The sequence below is a fragment of the Lissotriton helveticus genome, chromosome 8 (assembly GCF_964261635.1).
Source record: "Lissotriton helveticus chromosome 8, aLisHel1.1, whole genome shotgun sequence".
In the NCBI taxonomy this organism is placed as follows: Eukaryota; Metazoa; Chordata; class Amphibia; order Caudata; family Salamandridae; genus Lissotriton; species Lissotriton helveticus.
The window spans coordinates 419187529-419208086 of record NC_136069.1 but is presented as its reverse complement, the minus strand read 5'-3'; the positions used below and the strand labels follow the sequence as shown (position 1 = coordinate 419208086).

Here is a 20558-nt window from a genome sequence, read left to right as displayed (position 1 = left end):
TATTTATAAACATTATGAGTGATTAGAAGCAGGGATCAAACCTGGGATCAATACAGGCTTCTCTACTTGACAAATTGTATAATCCTAGGCAATGGCTTCATTACACTTTGTTTTGGTTTTTTCGTCATCGCATGTGAGAGCACCCTCAAATATGAGTTCAGGAATTGTGCTGCAAAATCCTTTTGTGTTCGCTTTAATAAACAAATATGTTACATGTAAAATATTAACAGAGACCATGTTGAAGGTGCACAAGACAACGGATTTGGCTCACTAATGGAATTATTGCCGGGGGAATGGAAGGCATGAATGTTTCCTCGTTGATTTTTGAAAACTATCACTTAAATACAAATAAAACTCCTTTATTTGTGATGTACACTTTTTTGACTATTGAAGAGCCTTTACAATATTTTTGCATGTTTGTTGCACAATACCTTTAAAATGAGTGTGTTCCTAAAGATAAATGGTGTAGGTCACCTTTTACTTCAGTTAATGTGAAAATAGTTACGGTTTAAGGCTTGTGAATGTCACTGCTAAGTCAAATAAACAGCAATCCAGGGGGCCGCATGTAAAGGTCAGGAGGGCCGCATGCAAAGGTCAGGAGGGCCGCATGCGACCCCAGGCCGTACTTTGGGTATCCATGCTTTAGAGTACCTCGATGAAGAATAACATTACTTACCTGGGATGGAGGTCCTCCATATTGATATTTTTCATAAATTCCCATGTTTAGATCATCCCAGTTGTCGAGCTTGGAATCCAATGGCAACATCACAATAGCAGTTCTATATTAGGCATAACCCAAAGGCTAAAAACGGTGGCTTTTTAATAACCTAGATAGGTCACTAAACTTCAACCAATCGGAGACAATCCTGAAAGGCATCATTCAGATTTCATGGAGCGCACGTGTGAAGGAATAACAGATGCCAATGAACCTCTCGTTCATTCAGATGAAAGAGTACAAGGGTTCAAACAGCAGCTCTTAAGTACCTTTTGTCTCATTAGAAGGGAAAGCTGTTACTAGGCAGTCTTTTTTTTGTAATGTGTTCTTTGAAGAAGAGGTTGGTGTCCAGGGTGAATCCAAGTGATTTGGCATCTGGTTAGAGTTTGGGTTCGACGTTGTCAAGGTTCATGTCATTATGCCAGGCTTGTACTTTATCTTGTTTTTGGCAACTTTTCGGAATTCTGTCTTGGTTGAGGTGAACTTCAGTTAAACACTGGACATCCAGATCATGATGATGTGCAAGCGAATTTGAGGAATTGATTGTCTGAAGAAGGGAAGACTTTCAAGTACAGCTGTGTCTGATTTTTTTTTCTGAGGTGATGTTAATATCCAAAGTAGGGCCACCTTCCATGAGATGAACAGCTGATTGATTTACTGCACAGACACCATTCGGAATTTTGTTCAGAATTTATGACCAAGATGGCGGCACACTGAGGTGGTGGAAAGCTGGTAATGGTGCAGCTCCAGGAGAGAGTGTGAGGGTGGTATGCCTGCTGGACAGCTGGTCCACTGGGGCAATGAGCTCAGGAACCCATCAGGCAAAGGACTGCCTCCCAGTGCAGGAACACCCTTACATTTGATCGCTACCATTTAGCTCCTTCCCCACTGCTGAGAGGGAAACCAAAAGCGAGCCCAGGACTGAACGAATTAGCCAGAAGAGCTGTAGTTCCACAAGCCCAGCGACTGAAACCTATGGAAGAGGAATGCCCTGAATAGAAACAACGTGGCCCAATGGGCTGTCTGAGATAAGCAGGTGGCACCACACATAGGCCATCTGGAGCAGAGAGGGCTAATGGAGGCCAGGCGATTAGTGGAAGCCTGGGAGGGTGTGGAGCAGGCTAGCAGGGCCCCAGAGAGGGGATAATAGTGTGCCCCAAACAGATTAACACCTGCTCACCAAGGAAGATGTGGATAACCCAGAGTGTAGTCAGGCAGGAGTACCAGCAAAAATAAAAAAGGGATCTAGAGACCCACTCTGGGTAAATACTGACAGCGATCCGAGTCACTAAGGAGAAATCGTAAACTAAAATTGAGAAATCGTAAATTAAAATTGAATCAGTGGCATAGGATGTTGGTGAGAGCTGATCACAAGAAACTGGGGAACAGGGTAGAGGGCACGGAGTCGACACTTGCTCTGGTCTGCCCCACAGTCAAGAACAGTGACAATTTAAAAGCTGCAACAAGTAGTTATCTTTCTTACAGTCAAACCAAATGATGCAAAAGGACGTTCTAGGTGAAACAATGTAGGTCTAGTGGGGATCCCCATTAAGGTGGAGGTCCCTGTTTGGAGCAGTTTGTGGAGCAATGGTCGTTTTCCACAGTGCTAAGCTGCAAAGTCTCACATTTGTACACTGTGGAGTGAGAACGTAGGGTCCCAGGGAGCCCACCGTGTGCCTGCTGCAGCTCAGCATCCCATAGTAGCAAGAATGCTCACCAGACACAGGAAAGGTATCCTGTTAATAGTATGTTCCTTGCAGTTAAACACACATTTGCAACACCTCCACATGAAACATGTGTTGCTCTTTCCGGCTCTGCTTCGTGTTCCTACCAGAAGCAGCAAATCTCACGACTCCAGTGGCAGTGCGGAATTGGCTGGAACAAGAAAGCTACCCCAAGCTGACAGATAGAAGAAGGGAGGATGGAACAACAGGGTGGCAAAAACAGACACCAAGATGCAGAGGGTGCCAACGCTCCAAGACCACCCCAACCAAAAACCAAGCAGAACAGGAATGAGCAAAAGTAGTGGAGGAGGTACAACGGGGACGACTCTGGAACTCAGACAACAAATAGTGGGCCCTGGATACGGACTTTTAAGAATCAGACACTGGTACCATCACATCGGGTGCCGACGCAGACAAAGCAGTCCTGCCAGTAGTCACTTAATTGACAGCAAAGGACTTAATATGATAATTACTGATGGGGGACGAATAGCAAAAACCTGTTTACAAGGGGCGAGGGCGAGAGTTTATAGTATCACGAGATTCCTCCTGCGGGCACAATGAACACTCACACCATATAGTAATAGTTCCCTACAACAGTTGGCAATGTATATGGCACATAAAGAGGGAGCACCTCAAGCATTTGGGTGGCAGGTAGATGTAAGCATGCAGAGCAAGGAGACGGACTGGGGAGGTTTCATAAGTTGTTACAACAAGCATGGTTAAACACTAATTTCATGGGGAGGAACCAGTGTGGACAATCCTGAGGGTTCCCAAAGAGGTCGCAGGGGTACACACGCAGTAGGGGTCCAGCCTGTCCATGAAGGTACTCTCTTAGAATATGAAGGGCCTGGGTAATAAAGTGAACCGCAGGATGGTAACAAGGTACCTGACGCGCGAGTCCCTGGATTTGGTTCTTTTACAGGAGATCCACTAGTTGGGCAACAACTGTGTCTTTCAGGGGAGGGATAGATTTAAAACACTGTTACATGCAGGCTTCACAGAGGGTTTGAGGGAATATTAGTTTGTAGATACCCGTCATTTCAGGTGATGTGAACGTACCCTTTGGGTCCCGGTGGCAGTGAGGGGTACATGAAATGGAAAGGAACTGTTAATGGTCTCTTGGTACCTTCCACGGGTGTGCAGGAAGCAAGGTTGGAATAATTGGGAGACTAGATCGCTGAACTTCCTGATGTTTTCTTGATAGTGGGAGGTGAGCAAATTCTCACCCTGCAAGGGGAGCTGGATAGCATTGTCAAAAGCAGGTTAAGGCTACAAGACGTGCAGCTGCAGTCCTTTACGTGAAATGTTGCAGATTAATTAATGGCATGCCAAACAACCAGACCCACCAGTACTCCTTTGCGCCAAATTCATCCCAATCACTCTCCAGTCTGGACTACTTCCTAGTACCAGTGACACAGGGAGGGAGGTATCGGAACACCATATATGTCTCAGGTGATTTCAGACAACTTTCCACTGATGACGAGTTTGCTGCGGGTACTGCCTTTCGTTGATTCAGGATGGCAGCTAGGTCTATGGGAACTAACAGACTGGACCACACGGAAACAGGCCAAGGAAGTGACAACACTGTACTTTAATAGAAACGAGGGTACAGTGACTTCCGGGGAGGTCCCCTGGAAGACAAAGTGAGGACTAGAGGCCATTTGATTGCCGATGTTGCAGGGAAAAGGAAAAAAGAACCCAACAGTCCTCCATGTGAAACTGCAAACCCTGGAAACACGGTATGTGACTGAAACGGACATCAAACACCAAGTATAAAGCAGATCAGGAGTATAAAAGCATTCAATATAACAAGGCTAGGACACTCTATAGAGCACAACAAGTCCGGAATAAAGAATGGAAAATGTGCGTTTGGCTGGCACAGAAACAGAGGAGTGCAAAGTGTGTGATGAAGATGGCACATGTGTAGACCTGAGGGAATATTTCTCATAATTAGCTCAATTCCTGTGGAAGTTGTAAACATCCTGTACAGTGGACTGAACACAGGCATCTTTGAAGAACTTTATAAATAACATCCCGATCACCCACTGGGGAGGCATACGAGGAAAAGATTAGATGAGGAACTGCAGACGGGAGAGATAACCGAGGCCCTTACCCAGTTTAAGAGTAGGAAGTCCCCAGGCCCTATAGGTTTCTCTTCGGAGTTCTTTAAATTTGTGAAGACATGGACGGTGAGACTAATTTGTACTATGTTGTAAGGATTAAGAGCTGAGGAAAGGCTCCTATGCAATCTCTGGCAAGCGACCATTATCCGAATTCATAAAACTGGAAAACTGAAGGTAGATCGCACCTCTTATAGGCCACGATCACTCAAATATTGAAACAAAAATACTGGCCAATATCTTGGCAAACCACCTACTGCAAGTGATTGATGATTTGATTGTATCAGACCAGTCTGTTATACAGGTTCATACAGGTCCACAGGGCCCAACCTGCTGCGCTTATTTGGTTGTCTGGCATGGAGAGAACGACTGCAGGACTCCACCGTGCTTCTGGCGTTAGATGTTAAGAAGGCATTTGACTCCCTAGAGTGGCAATAGCTCTTGGAACTGCTCAGTCGGCTGGGCGTTGGCCTCTCCTTTTTTGCCTGGATTCGGTTTCTATACCAGACACAACTGACTGGGTTTGGGTCAACAGTACGTTTGGCGTATAAAGTAGGGAGTGGGCTACAATCAGGGAAGCCCTTTATTCCCCCTGCTTTAGCATTGGATCCACTGGCTAATTAGTTTTTTTTCTGTGACGCTCTACTCTGAAGACTATGGAGGGACTTTGATATAATCTTGCTGTATGCTGAGAACATCTTGTTTTACCTGGCGGAGCCGCGGACATCCATTCCGATAATTGTCGAGATGTTCAAGGGTTTGGACACTTTGTGGGCCTTCACATAAACTGAACAAAATGCATAGCATACCCAATTACAGACTGGCAGCCGAAGAGGGACAGCAGTGCCCTTCATCTGGGAGGAGAAAGGATTTAAGCACTTGGAAATGTATGTTTACCACTGATCCAAAGTTGTTCCATGAACACAATCAGGAGCGATACTGGTAGAATTTAAACAGGACGTGGGGAAATGGTGCAGGGTTTCCTTATCGCTGTTGGGGAGAGAGGCACTCTATGAAATGATATACCATGCCAAGTTCTTCAATAGAAGTTGCAGTATTCACATTTTGAAGCAGACCGCCTATTCACAGTGGAGGAGGCTGAAGTTAGGTTGTTGTTGTGGTGAGGAGGGATGGGGGAAGATAGCTCTATCCACTATGACTTGGAAAAAGCACCAGGGGGTATTGCTCTCCCGAACCTGCCCCTCTATTACTGGGCAATGCAATTGCTGATAGTTACCAACCGGGCATTTGCAGGCCGACGCAAACCATCCCTAATGGTGAAGAGAAGGGGGAATGGACCAATAGGTTATCTAACGTACCAATATACAGAGAACAGCCTGTAACCATCCCAATCCCAACCATAATGGCGATTAGGACATTGAAGAAAGTCTGAAAAGTATGCAAGATCCCTTTTTTAAACACTACTGTCGGACACAGCAGCGCCAGAGGGACTGCGACAGTTAGAAGGCCACGGGAAATGTGGCATGCTACATATCCCCAATATAGGAGATACATGGGTTGAAGGGGAGTTAATGTCCTTTGCAGCCTGGCAAAAGCAATATCAGCTGGCTGGTAGCCAGTCCTTACAATACCTCCAGCTTCGAGAACTTTTGTTAAATGCGATAGGCCTTGGAATGTAGGGCCCTGGGTGTCCCCCTGATTAAATATGCAGTGACCCACATTTACACCACACATTGCTTATCAACAGTCAACCCCCATTAAAGGCTCGGAGAGAGAAATGGGAGCAGGATCTGGGCAGTCTGTATGACTAAGACAGGTGGGTTACCTGCAGGTATCCCAGTAAGGTCGCAATCTGTGCAAGCTTCCCACTGATCCAGCTGAAATTGTTTCACAGATCCTACTATAACAGGACCAGGCTGTTGCCATGGGGCGAATACCTACAGATAGATGTTTGAGATGTGTTAACATGTTACGCTAATGCACATAGTCAGCGACTGCCTGGGTGTCCCTCATGTCTAGAAGAGGATAAATCACAAACTCACTGGTGATGGGCGAGTCCATTATACTTGCCTCCCCTCTAATGATTCTAAGCATATGCAGAGACTTAACCCTCAATCAGTACACCCTCCTCCTGTGCAATATGGCACTGGTGGTTGCCAGTCATGTGGTATGTTGATTGGGAGGGCAGAGGAGCAGACAGCAAGACAGTGGGTCGACAATATGGTGTCAGCAAGCTGAAAAACTAATAAAAAGCTAGAGGAAGCCCACAAAGTCACCAAGGTTGTGGGACCTTGGTGAAAGGTGGAGAATGGCTGAACTGCGGTGTAGCAATCCCGGGTGCCAGCAGGTACAGTGGGGTCACCATGGATGGATGAAGCATAGAAGGGTAAACTCAGGGACGAAAAACAGAATGGGTGCTGGGGGAAGGGTTGTGGTTTAGTCTGATCTGAACAGGATACCCAAATATCCCCGAAGAGACAGCTGTAATAGTTCAAACACTGTTATAAGACAATTTGCATAATAAAACAGATTTTAAAAAGTGTGCTTCGTGTGTGCTTTCATAACTACTGAATGTGTACAGTTCATTTACAGGTATTTAACATTAGGTTTTCTATTACAAAAAATGGCATTCTACAGCCTTTCCATTCACTCTTTGTACCCCAGCAAGACTGTCGCATCATTTATTTTCCTTTCTCTTACTGGAAAGTGAGAGGGGTTTATACACACCATGTTAAAAAAATAAGCAGTAATCTTTCAGAACACATAGCCTGACATCTAAACTCTGTCTTTGAAGCACAAAAAATTTGACAAGATAAATACAGAATTTTAAGGCATCTTTATGCATTGCTTAAACTTTTATGACCCACCAAAAATCAGCTCCCACAGTTTGGGAAATACTGGTTTAGCAGATAGATTTCTGCAGTACAACAAAAAGTAACTGATTAATATAAAAAAACGTTTTGTTTTCCTAAAAAGTAAAGTAATTTTTAAATCATTAACTACAATCTTTCTAATAAACGTAACTACAAAAATGTAGGCCAATCGCTACTGTGGTAAAATGTTCATGCTTATCAAACCAAGTGTGCAATTTACCAGCATTTTAGTACATGCAATAAATACGCCACTATTAACACTTTCTAAAAGTAATTTTACCTAAATAAGGGAGACCAAATTTTCATTAAAACTTGCAATAACAACTGTAATTCAGGAAAAAGTGTGATTTTGTGTCAAACAATTTATTATTACAGACCATCCTTCTAGTATCATCATTTCAAAAAATATTTACCTGCCAGCAAGTGTGGGGCGCTTTCCTTTCAAGGATATATTGCGTTAGTGGTGAAGGTTCCAACTCATACTTGTCAAAAGGAAGTTTGTCAATTACCATTGGCTCACAGTCAGTGCAAGAAAACTTCACTATAGGATGCGATGTACGTGGTGGCTAAACAAAAAAGTACACTTATGACAACATAAACATGACATCAAATATTCAAACCATACATAACATTCTGAACAATACAAATGTTACATACAGCATTCACTATTAATAGCGGTTTATAATAAAAGCCAACGAGCCAACTAAGGCAATGGAAAGAAACTAGTTACTTACCTGTAACAAAAGTTTTGAACCTTGAGGAAAGTTACTGCTTTTCAAGCTATACTTCATCTTGATAGCTGTTTAGATCGAGAATAATTATTTGCATCTGAAATTAAAAATAATTAATGTAGACTCTGGACATGCTGAACAAGACTCTTGTTTAGATGTAAAAAAAACACCATGCCACAATATTAAAGATCATCTTTAGATTATTTTTATATTAAGAGCAGCCTCCTTCAACAACTCGAATGTTTGCATGGAACCAGTCATGTTTATGGGAGGTTGGGTAGGTTATGCAAACAGCAAAACTATTACTACAAGAAAAAATGTGTTGCTTTTACAACACAAGTCAGTCTATCAACATGCTGAGCACAACATGTCTTTGGGAGCTTCTGTGGGCTTCAGGCAGGTTAAAGGGTGAATCAGTCTTGAATACTTTTCGTGGTTAAGTTGAGAAGGTGCTTGGCAGTGGGGGCCACAGGCACTCATTTTTGGGGCCAGACACTTATTTTTCATCGCAAACACAATAGGTGGATGAACGGAGAAAACTTTTCAGACACTTGCCCCCAGTCACTATAAGATCTGGGTTCAATCCATCATCACGTCGCCACCCCAGTTCATACCCAGTCATATGCAAATCAGTTTTGACCCTGTGCCTCATGGAACAGTCCAGCCTGAACTGCCAAGCCAGATCTTCCCTGGACCAGAAACAAGCATTCTGGGGCCAGTTTCATGATAACGCCTTTCATCAGCCAGGCTAGCTTGAATCCAGTGGCAAAATGAGCAAGGGACCCACATCTGGGCATACTCTGCCAACTTAGGGCAAACAAAGCAAACACAAGGAGGTGATGGACGGAGAACAGAAACTTTCCAGATACTCCCCCTAGTCAATATTGATCTGGGTTAAATCCATCATCGTTCTTTATCTGGCTTCGCCACCCTATTTCATACCTAACCTGGCATGGCAGTTCAGGCTGGACTGTTCCTATGAAGAACAGGGTTGTCACGGGGCGGGGCGCCACAGTGTTGACATTGATGCTGATGTGGACTTGTGGTCAGCTGTTACCCCCTTTTCACCCCTTTCTGTTTCCGAAACACAGCCTGCCTCCTCCTGGCCGGAGGAGTGGCCTCGGACGGACAACGACACCCGCTGGGGAGACGAAGACCTGAAGGCACACGGACCCTTTAAATCCCACGGCGAAGATGACGAGGCTCCGCCCCACTGGTTTGTCACGGAGCCAAAAGGAGGTACGACCCGGAAGTCGTCGGACGGCGTTTCCCGAGGAGGAGAAAGCGTGAGTGACTGGAGAGCTGAGACGAAGACGGAGTACGGCGGGGAAGAGATTCTGACGAGCCCAGCTGTGGACTGCAAGCCAGGAGGCCAACGGACCGGCGATTCGCCCCGCCACGTTCCCGTGGGAGGAGCGTGGCTTACAAAGGTACGGGACAGTGTGGCGGGCTGGGTTGCACGTAGTGGTCAATCGAACATGTAGATAACCAGTGTACATGGTGTACAGGCCCCACAACCCCTTCCTTCACGAGCACGAAAGGCACAAGATCGACCGTGTGTACAAAACACAGCAGCACTTGGTGTCCCTCACTTCCCTGGCCCCCAAAGAGCTTTGAGAAGAACATCAGAGTGATTACTCTTTCTCCTTTTTTTCTTTTGCATCCCTGACCTGGGAGGGATTCCCTGACCCCGACGACCACCGCAGAACCACCGGTCTGGCGGGCTCCTATACCCGGCGTGGCACAAGCACCCTGGAACGACCTGTATTCCCCAGAGGCGTCAAGACGGAACCGGACAAGTTTGCCCGGTTGAGACTCTCCAGCAGAAGACGAAAAGCCTACCTAAAAATAAACCAGTCTTTAAAATCACTACTTCGGGTGTCAGACTCGCTCCCTTCTGCCTCTCCTGTTCCCAAACCCCTACAACTGGTGTCAGAAGTGTTATTAACACCTCAGTCCATCTGTACCCCCGAGATGGACGCCCTCGTACAACATCTGGTGAAGGGACAGGAGAAATTAGAATGGGCAATGGAGCATCAGATCACCACGGCGCAAGCAGACCGGAACTTGTTCACAAACACTATTACCGCCCAGTTGGAAAGCTTCCAGAACAAGGCGGCAACCCCTTTAAGCAATGTTACCAGGGAGAGCAGGGTACACATCCCCAACCCCTCGGGGATAGCCCTACAGAAGTATGTACATGGGGAAGACCCAGACGCGTGCCTCATGAACTTTGAACGAGCAGCCAGGGCGTTAGGATGGCCGGAGGAAAAATGGCCCTTCTTTCTGGCCCCCTTGTTGACTGGCGAAGCGCAGTTAGCATACCAGGTGGCCAACCCTGCAGGCACTGCTCCATACCACCTGATCAAAAACGTGATACTAGATCATTTGGGGTTAGATCCTGAGGCGTACCGCGTCCGCTTCAGAAAAGAGAAAGGGGTACCTGGGGAGAATCCGAAAACCCTCTTCTTCAGACTAAAAATGATGGCAGACAAGTGGTTGAAACCAGAGGCATGCACCAAAGAAGACATCCTTGCTAAAGTCTACTTAAAACAGTTCATGGAAGCCCTTCCGTACGGGTCACAGAGATGGTTAAGACAACACTCAGGGCGCTCTGTAGAGCAGGCCATCGAGATGGCAGCAAACTATGCAAGAGCCCAACCCCGGGGTTCGGGTTGGGAACACGATAAGTATACCAAAAGCCAGCCACCAGCCAAACCGGAGAAGAAAACAAAACCGATGATGGAACCCTCAAGACCCATACCATTTCGAATGGAATCTCATACATCAAGGGGTCCCCAATGTTTCGAGTGTGGTGAATGGGGCCACATAGCCCGCCTGTGTCCGAGAAAACACCCACCAGAGGAGCCGACGTAGGTCGGCTATCTCCCCAAAACAGTGCTATACTCCGCAGAGATGGGAACCTCATTCTACGCGAGTATGCGGATTAATGAACATATGGTGAAAGTCCTCTTAGATTTGGGCTGCAGACAGTCTGTGGTCCGGAAACGACTGGTCCTCCCCAGTCAGTATATCCCCGATACCCTCATTCACATCCGCTGCGTCCATGGGGACATAAAACCTTATCCCTTAGCCGACATCACCCTATGGCCAACAGATAAACCGGCTTGTGTGGCAAGGGTAGGGGTAGTTGACTCCTTGCCTGAGGACATGATCCTGGCGGTGGATAATCCTAGATTCCTTGCTTTCTTCCAAGAGACAGTGTTTGAACGCCCCCGGACTGTAGAGGGACCCAAGGCGGCATACATAACCCCTAATCCGTGGGTTCTGGATCGCAGCTTCAGACCCGCTCAAGCAGAGGACAGAACTCTATTCAATGCCTGGGAGGCCGCTCATGCCGACCAAGATGCCTCAAACCCCTCCTTTCCTAGGTTCGTGATACAGAAAGACCTCCTGTACAGACCGGAGGAAGCGGGAAGAAATCCTCAACTATTGGTGCCCTTGTCCTTCCGTGAGCAGGTCCTGTTCTTTGCTCATGCTCATCTAACGGTAGGCCATGCAGGGAAAGAGAAAACAGAGCATACTGCGACATTTCTATTGGCCAGGCGTATACCGGGATGTGCAGGAATATTGCAGGAAATGCGAAATCTGCCAGCGAAAGAACACCCTCAGACCCCCTGCTGCACCCCTACAACCAATGCCCATTGTCGGTATACCCTTCGAGAGGGTAGGTATGGACTTGATCGGGCCCCTGCCCAAATCATCTAAAGGACACCGTTACGCCCTAGTCATCGTGGATTACGCGACTAGATTCATGGAGGCGTTTCCTCTACGGGCACCCACCACAGCAAAAGTGGCAGAGAAGATTGTGGAACTATTCGCCCGTTTCGGTTTTCCCAAAGAGGTGCTCACCGACCAAGGGACTCCGTTTACATCACGCATGATGAAAGAGGTCTGCAAGTCCCTAAACATACATCAGTTGAAGACGTCGGTCTATCATCCCCAGACCGACGGTCTGGTGGAGAGATATAACCAAACCTTGAAAGCTACCTTAAAGAAAATGCTCTCTACGGAGGGCCAGACCTGGGATCGCCTGCTTCCGCTAGCGTTGAATGTGCTCAGGGCTCAGAAACAGAGCAGCCTGGGCTATTCCTCCTTCGAACTCCTCTACGGCCGTGTTTCCTAGATCCTTGCTGGAAATAACGAAGGACAGCTGGGAGACACAAGAGGCACAGGAGCAGACGTCTCTCCTGGAGTACACCCTGCAACTCCGCTCAAAACTAGGAAATGAATATGCTACTTACCAGTATGCATCTGTTCTTGGCATGTAGGGCTGCTAACATTCATATCTATTGCATAGATCGCCGCCTAGTGTTGGGTCCGGATGATTGCACATTGTTGTCCTGGAAGAGTCTTCGAAGTATCACGAGATAGGTGGCTCCTCCCCTGGACTACAGTGCGCATGGGCATCGACTCCATCCCCAGATTGTTTTTAGCCATTGTGGCAGAGATGGAGTGAAATAGTGTAAAGGATGGTCATGCTAATGATTGAATGCAAGAGAGTATCTGCAGCCGCTACGGGCACCGGGGAGGAGGGTGGGCGATATGAATGTTAGCAGCCCTACATGCCAAGAACAGATGCATACTGGTAAGTAGCATATTCAGTTCGAGGCATGTGGGCTGCTAAATTCATATCTATTGCATAGAATACATAGCAGTCCCTCCATTAACGGCGGTTGCCCGTGCCAGCTGCAGAAGTCTGAAAGAGTGTCTTGAGAACAGCCTGTCCTACAGCTGCTTGCTGCTTGGAATGCACATCGACACAGTAATGTTTGGTAAATGTGTGCGGTGTAGACCACGTGGCTGCTCTACAAATGTCTTCCAAAGGAATGTTCCCAGGAAGGCCATGGAGGCCCCCAACTTGCGTGTGGAGTGCGCCCTTGGGGGTATTATTAAAGTACGTTTAGCTTTTTGATAACAGATTTGAATGCACTTAACAATCCATCTGGCTATTCCTGCTATGGAAATAGGTTTGCCTTTGTGCTGTGCTGAGAAGGCAACAAAAAGTTGTTGTGTTTTTCTAAAGTGTTGTGTTCTGTCAATGTAGTACATCAACGCCCTCCTAACGTCCAATGTATGGAGCATTCTTTCCGCTACTGTTTGTGGGTTTTGAAAGAATGCGGGCAGGTCAATAGTTTGGTTGATATGAAACTGTGACACCACCTTCGGAAGGAATTTGGGGTTAGTGCGTAGTACTACCCTGTTTGAATGAATTTGTATGAATGGCTCCTGGATTGTGAGCGCTTGCAGCTCACTAACACGCCTGAGCGATGTAATAGCAATGAGAAAAGCCACTTTCCATGTCAGGAACTGACTTTCGCAGGAGTGCAGTGGCTCAAAAGGTGGGCCCTTCAGCCTAGTGAGGACCACATTGAGGTTCCACACTGGAGCTGGTGGTGTTCTCGGAGGAATGACTCGTTTCAGTCCCTCCAGGAAGGCTTTAATGGCAGGCACCCTGAAAACAGAGAGATGCTGCCTGTTCTGGAGATAAGCCGCTATGGCGGATAAGTGTATCCGAATGGAAGCGTACGCTAGATTGCATTTGTAAAGATGTAACAAATAGCAGATGATGTTAGGAATGGATGCATCCAGCGGGTTGATATTGTGTTCTGTACAGTAAAAGACAAACCGCTTCCATTTTGCTGCATAGCAAGCTCTGGTAGTGGGCTTTCTCGCCTCTCGTATGATATCCATGCATTCAGGAGGCAGGTTGAGGTAGCCAAACTCTAGGACCTCAGGAGCCAGATCGCCAGGTTGAGCTGTTGCGGATCTGGATGCTGAATGCCGCCATGGTTCTGTGTCAAGAGGCTTGGAGAGAGATGCAGCCTTTGATGCGGTACCACGGAAAGTTCTAGAAACGTGGTATACCATGGTTGGCGTGCCCACGTTGGAGCAACCAGGATGAGCGTCATCGAGTGTTTCTTTAGCTTTCTTGCCACCAGCGGAATGAGAGGCGCTGGGGGAAAAGCGTACACAAATCTGCCTGACCAGTTCATCCATATCGCATTCCCTTGCGATTCCGGGTGAGGGAACCTGGCGGCAAAGCTTTGGCATTTTGCATTTTCCCTTGTGGCAAAGAGGTCTATCTGTGGATGACCCCACCGTTGGAAGTACGGGTGGAGTACTGATGGATGTATCTCCCACTCGTGCATTTGATGGCTGTATCTGCTGAGCAGATCCGCCATCTGATTGTCCTTGCCCGGGAGGTGTTCTGCCATGAGGAAAATGTTCCTCTGAATGGCCCACTTCCACATGCTCTGAGCCAGATGAGACAGCTGTGGCGAGTGAGTGCCTCCCTGCTTCTGGATGTAGTACATGGCTGTCATGTTGTCCGTCCGGATCAACACGACCTTGTTGCACAGATGTACTTTGAAGGACTTGAGCGCCATGAAGATTGCCATCAATTCCAGGTGTTGATGTGCAACTTCTGTTGCTGAGTTGTCCAGTCCCTGCACCGTGTAGTGGAGCACATGAGCTCCCCACCCTTGGAGAGATGCGTCTGTTAGGATAATCTGTGGCACAGGCTCTTGGAACGGTCGTCCCTTGCAAAGGTTGTGTGGATTCCACCAATGCAGAGAGTTGTATGCCCGACCGGTCACCAACACTAGGTCTGTCAGTTGTCCCTGAGCTTGTGTCAACTGATTTGCAACCGTGCGTGCGGGACTATGAAGATGCAGGAGGCCATCATGCCTATCAACTGCATGAACACTCTCGCTGGTAGTGAGTGTTGCGGTCTGAACCTCTGGATCAGCGACTGAATGTTGTCGATCCTGACCGGGTTTGGCTGAGCCATAGCAGTCAGGGTATTTATTGTTGCGCCCAGATACTGCCGCACATGGGCTGGTTGAAGGTGCGACTTTGGGTAGTTTAGCGAGAACCCCAGACTGTGAAGGAGGCGAATGGTGTGGGACATGTCTGCGGTTCACTTTTGTTCCGACTTTGCTTGAACGAGCCAGTCGTCTAGGTAAGGGTAGACATGTATGTTCTGTCTCCTGAGGTGCGCCGCAACTGTCGCCAGACACTTTGTAAACACTCTGGGGGCAGTGGTCACTCCGAAGGGTAGGACTTTGAACTGATAATGCCTGTTTTGGATGGTGAACCTGAGGTATTTTCTGTGGGATGGGTGGAGTGGTATGTGAAAATAAGCATTCTAGAGGTCCAAGGTTGCTAGGAAGTCCCCTTGGTTTAGCAGGGGAAGAATCTGCTGCAGTGTAAGCATGTGAAAGTGTTCTGACAGTATATACAGGTTGAGGGGGCGTAGATCCAGAATGGGTCTGAGGGATCCGTCCTTCTTTGGGATAAGGAAGTACAGGGAACAGACCCCTGTGCCTTCCTCCTCCACTGGTACGAGCTCGATTGCGCCTTTTTGCAGCATCACCACTACTTCCTGCTGCAATAAGTGCAAGTGCTCTGCCGACATAGGACGTTGTCTTGGGGGAATGTTGGGTGGAGTGGAGGTCAACTCCAAACAATAACCGTACTGGATAAGCTGTCTTACCCACCTGTCTGTGGTGATGGATGTCCAGACTGGCAGGAACTGCTGGAGTCTCCCCCCGACAGGTGTTGGATGGTCGGGGGGCAGTGACAGAGAGTCACTGTTTGTTGGCGGCAGAGGAACGGGAGTTGTTGTTTCCTCTGCCTCTGCCCTTGGCACTAATCCCTCTGTAACCCCCTCTACCCTGCTTGGGGTACGAGGATTGTGCGCCACCTTTCGTGAATTGTGTCTGTTGACCCAAGTGTCCTCTGGTAACACCGCGTGCACCTGAGCGACGAAAAGTGCTCCCCCTGAATTGTTGAGACTGAAGCGCCCCCATGGACTTAGCTGTCTCATTGTCCTTTTTCATTTTCTCGAGCGTGGTGTCAACATCTGGGCCAAACAGTCTGTCAGGATTAACGGGCTGGTTGAGTATTGTTGTTTGAATGTCAGGTTTAAACCCTGATATGCGAAGCCATGCTTGTCGCCTTAACAGGACGCTAGTGTTAATCGCCCTAGCCGCTGTATCAGCCACATCAAGTGCACACTTTATTGCAGCGTTTGAAATGAGCTTTCCCTCTTGTATGAGCATTTCGGCTGCCTCCTTAAACTCATCAGGTAGGTGTTGAAGGAGCTGTTCTAGGGTGTCGTAATGCGCCCTATCATATTGTGCCAATAGTGCCTGTGTGTTTGATATACGCCAGATATTGGCAGCCTGCGCAGCCACCCTTTTGCCCGATGCCTCAAGCACTTTCGACTCCTTGTCTGGGGGAGGAGCTTCACCCGTTGTCTGGGAGTTTGCCCTTTTGCGGGCATTGGCGACCACCAACGAGTCCAGAGGCAACTGTCCCCGAATATATGCAGGGTCCCCAGGTGCTGGTCTGTATTTCTTTTCGATACGTGGGTTCACCACTCTCGCCCTGGTAGGTTCCTTAAAGATCTCTGGGGCATGCTTAAGGACACCTTTTAGCATAGGAAGTGTTTTAACTGTTCTTTCTGAGACAGAGAAAGTGTCAAACAAAAAATCTTCTTCCACCGGGTCAGCATGCATGTCCACATCATGATTCGCAGCTGCCCGCTCTATCAAGGCATTAAATGCCGCTGAATCCTCAGTTGGGGATGTACGTGCACCAAAACCCTGTGGGTCCTGTACCACCTGATGGCCTCCCTGGTCACCAGTGTCGTCATATGAGTCCTGTTGTACATCAGGGTCATTGTCAGCTGGGAAATTGTATTGGTCATCCTGGTTATCGTCCTCTCGCCCTGACTGGTTGGGGGAAGGTGATGGACTCCTCCTTGGTGGAGGCTGAATAGGTTCAACAAGGGCAGGAATGTCCTGTGCCGGCCTTTTCTTTTTCAGTGGAATGACATAGGATTCCAATGGTTGGGAAGTGATCTTTCGTTTATAGAGGGTCAATTTCCCGGTTTCGGCATCGATGTAATGCTCAGAGTGTTCTTCTGAGGCTTGATGTCGATCCAATCGGCCACTTTGTGTCGAAGGTTCTGACGTTTCAGAGAACTTCGGCACCGATTTGGTTGCAAATGCCTTCGGTGCCACCTTCGGCGGCAGAGTGTAGAGAAGCTTGGTTGAAGTCTTCGCAGGTGCGTCCACCGGTTTCGGAGCCGACGGCGTGTGAGTTGTCGACATCGAAGTCTTCTCCCGAATACGTTTGAGGGAGTCAGCGACCTGCTTTGTGAATGAAGCGGAGGGTTTGGTAACCGATGCCCCATGTCCGCCACTATCGGAGGACCTCGGTGTCGACGAGGTGGCCGCCGACGAATCTTCGGCTGCAACGGTCCGTGCCTCCGTTGTAGGCTTAGGCGCCGATGCCGTTGCTTTAGATTTGGTGTCTTTGTGCCGATGCGTAGTGCCTCCGGACTTCGGGTCGTGGTCCTGTGCTGGCTTTGCTTCGACCGGGCGTTTGCCTGTCGGCGCCGCAGTCGCGTCCGAAGGTGTTTCGACAGCTTTAGTGGACTTTGCCGGCGTAACCGTGCTCGACACGTGATGGACGACCTTCTTCGAGGACGGGTCCTTGGCCACTTTCTGCGGCGCTGTCGACTCGACAGCCTTCTTCGACTTCGGAGGGCCGGAGGGCGACGGAGTCCATGAGGGAGCAGGCTTTGCCATTTTTGATGGGACGTCGGCCATTTTAGGTGTCGTCGAATCCGAAGGTTTTGGTTTCGGTTTCGATACGCGCAATGGCGTCTCCGCTGGTGTGTCCGTGGCCGGGCCAGAAGGCGGGGCCGGGGACAGCGGTTCAGGGTCGTGGGTAAGGCCGAGTGGCGATCCCGTGACCTGCGGCTGAATCATGTAACTTTCGGGGCATAGCTCTTCCTCCGAGCTATCTTCCGCGGCCCCATAAACTTCTTCGTCGTCCCCTACCTCCTCGACGTATTCAAGGTCTTGGCTCTGTCCTTTGACGTGTTCTTCGGGATCGGCCTCGACCTCCGTCGACGGTGGTGAAATCTGAAGATGATGGCTTCGGCCTTCTTCTGCGGGGTCGTCGAATATGTCGTCGGGTGCCGGAGCCGCTCGCCGGGCCTCGAGGCGCGCCGCGCGCCGAAGCTTGAGCGTTTTCTTTGACCTGAACTTTGAGCAGGCCATGCAGTTGTCCTCGTCGTGGTCCGGCGAGAGGCATTTGTTACAGACTGGATGCACGTCGATATGTGGGTATTTGGACCCACAGACGGGGCAGAACTTGAACGGACTTCGTTCCATGGTAAGATCGTCGGGGTCTTGCTGCGACGAGAGGGCCTCGATGTCCGAAGAGTTACTCGACTCCGCAGAATTCTGACCCGAAGATTCGGATGAAGCTCGAGACCGCACGCGAACAATACCGACGCAGGTACGAAGGCCTTTTGGCCTTAAAGAAGTAAGTTTTTTCGATTCCGACAAGGAGACGTCGAAACCACATCCGAACCCAATGGCAGAAAAAAACAATCTGGGGATGGAGTCGATGCCCATGCGCACTGTAGTCCAGGGGAGGAGCCACCTATCTTGTGATACTTCGAAGACTCTTCCAGGACAACAATGTGCAATCATCCGGACCCAACACTAGGCGGCAATCTATGCAATAGATATGAATTTAGCAGCCCACATGCCTCGAACACTCGGATGTCTTGCGCATACGAACCTGGAAAAACAAAAGCACAAACAGAAGACGTATTACGACAGAGGGACAAGACTACATAAGCTCCAGGTCGGAGAATGGGCACTGCTGCTTCTACCATCCGTTACACATAGGAACGAGTGGGTTGGTCCTTATGAGGTCATCGAGACGATAGGGAACACCACATATAAGCTCTGGCTTTTCCCTAACAAGACCCAAAGCTACCACATAAATCTGTTGAAGAAGTGGATAGGACCGATACCGAGAGGCAATCACTTGGTGCTCCCAGAACTACCAGAAAAGGACTCCGGCCTTGAAAAACCTGGTTGTGAACACGGACCTGTCCACAAAAATGAAGGATCTACAGGACGTCTTACAACCCTTGTCCCCTGTATTTTCTGACTTCCCTGGGAAAACAACCCTGGTGGAGCATCGTATCGAAACACCCCCAGGAAAAACAGTAAAGCAAAGGCCCTACCGGATTCCCGCAACCAGACGAGAAGCCGTCAGGAAAGAGGTGTTGGACATGTTACTACTGGGTGTAATACGGCCGTCCAAAAGCTGTTGGTCCTCCCCGATTGTGATGGTCCCAAAACCCGATGGATCGAAGAGATTCTGTATGGATTTCAGGGCCCTGAACGCCATATCTTCATTCGAAGCATACCCCGGGTGGACGAACTGGTGGAAAAATTAGGAGACGCCGTCTTTATCACTACCGTTGACCTGACAAAAGGGTATTGGCAGGTGCCCCTCCGTGAAGAAGATAGAAAAAAAACGGCCTTTGTCACCGACGACGGACTCTACGAGTTCACGGTTCTTCCGTTTGGTTTACACGGGGCACCGGCCACATTCCAGCGCCTCATGAATCAGGTGTTGAAACCCTACCCATCCTTTAGTTCGGCCTACTTGGACGATATCGTCATATACAGTAAAACATGGGAGGACCACCTACAGCATCTACACATCATTCTGACGGCGCTACAGCAGGCAGGGTTACAGGTCAACTCGAAGAAATCACGAGTTGCCTTCAACAGTGTCAAATACCTAGGATATGTTCTCGGGAAGGGCACTATTGCGCCACAAATCGAGAAGGTGAAAGCCATTCAGAACACCCGTTTCCCGACCACTAAAAGAGAACTACGGGCCTTCCTGGGACTAATTGGTTATTACAGGAGGTTCATCCCCAGATTCGCCGAGGTAGCAGCGCCCCTAACGGATCTCCTACGACAAGACGTCAGACCCAGGGAAATACAGAATCCCTCTACGGAAGCCCGGGATGCATTTGATGGGTTGAAAAACATCATAACCACCGGCCCCTGTCTTAGAATCTCCCGACTTTTCCAAAACATTCATACTGGCCACTGACTCCTCTGACGTAGGGATAGGGGCAGTACTGTCACAGGTGGGCGACGACGGTGTGGAGCATCCCATTCTATTTACCAGCCGCAAGCTATTTCCTAGGGAATGTAGGTACTCCACTGTGAGAGTGCCTGGCTATCAAGTGGGCTATCGACAACTGCAATACTATCTGGAAGGGAAGGCCTTTGTCTTACAGACTGATCACGCTCCATTGAAATGGATGTATCAGAACCGAACACTGAATGCGAGAGTGCTACGTTGGTTCCTGTCCCTTCAGCCCTACTCCTTTTCAGTGCAACATAAAAAGGGCACGGAAAACTGGAATGCAGACTTTTTGCCAAGGGTCTTTCCTCTCCCCGATCGGGAGACTCCAGGGGGGGGAGGTGTGTCGCGGGGCGCCACAGTGTTGACATTGATGCGGACTTGTGGTCGGCTGTTCCCCCCTTTTCATCCCTTTCTGTTTCCAAAAC

General features: G+C 48.6%; 1 protein-coding gene across 1 annotated transcript in view; it reads right to left on the bottom strand.

Annotated features, from left to right (window-relative positions):
* The window catches only part of INTS6 (integrator complex subunit 6), a 428531-nt gene that overhangs the window by 207219 nt on the left and 200754 nt on the right, over positions 1–20558 (bottom strand). The window contains exon 8 of the mRNA XM_078657272.1: positions 7807–7959. Coding sequence (XP_078513398.1) covers positions 7807–7959 — 153 coding nt within the window. The remainder of the gene's footprint in view (positions 1–7806; positions 7960–20558) is intronic.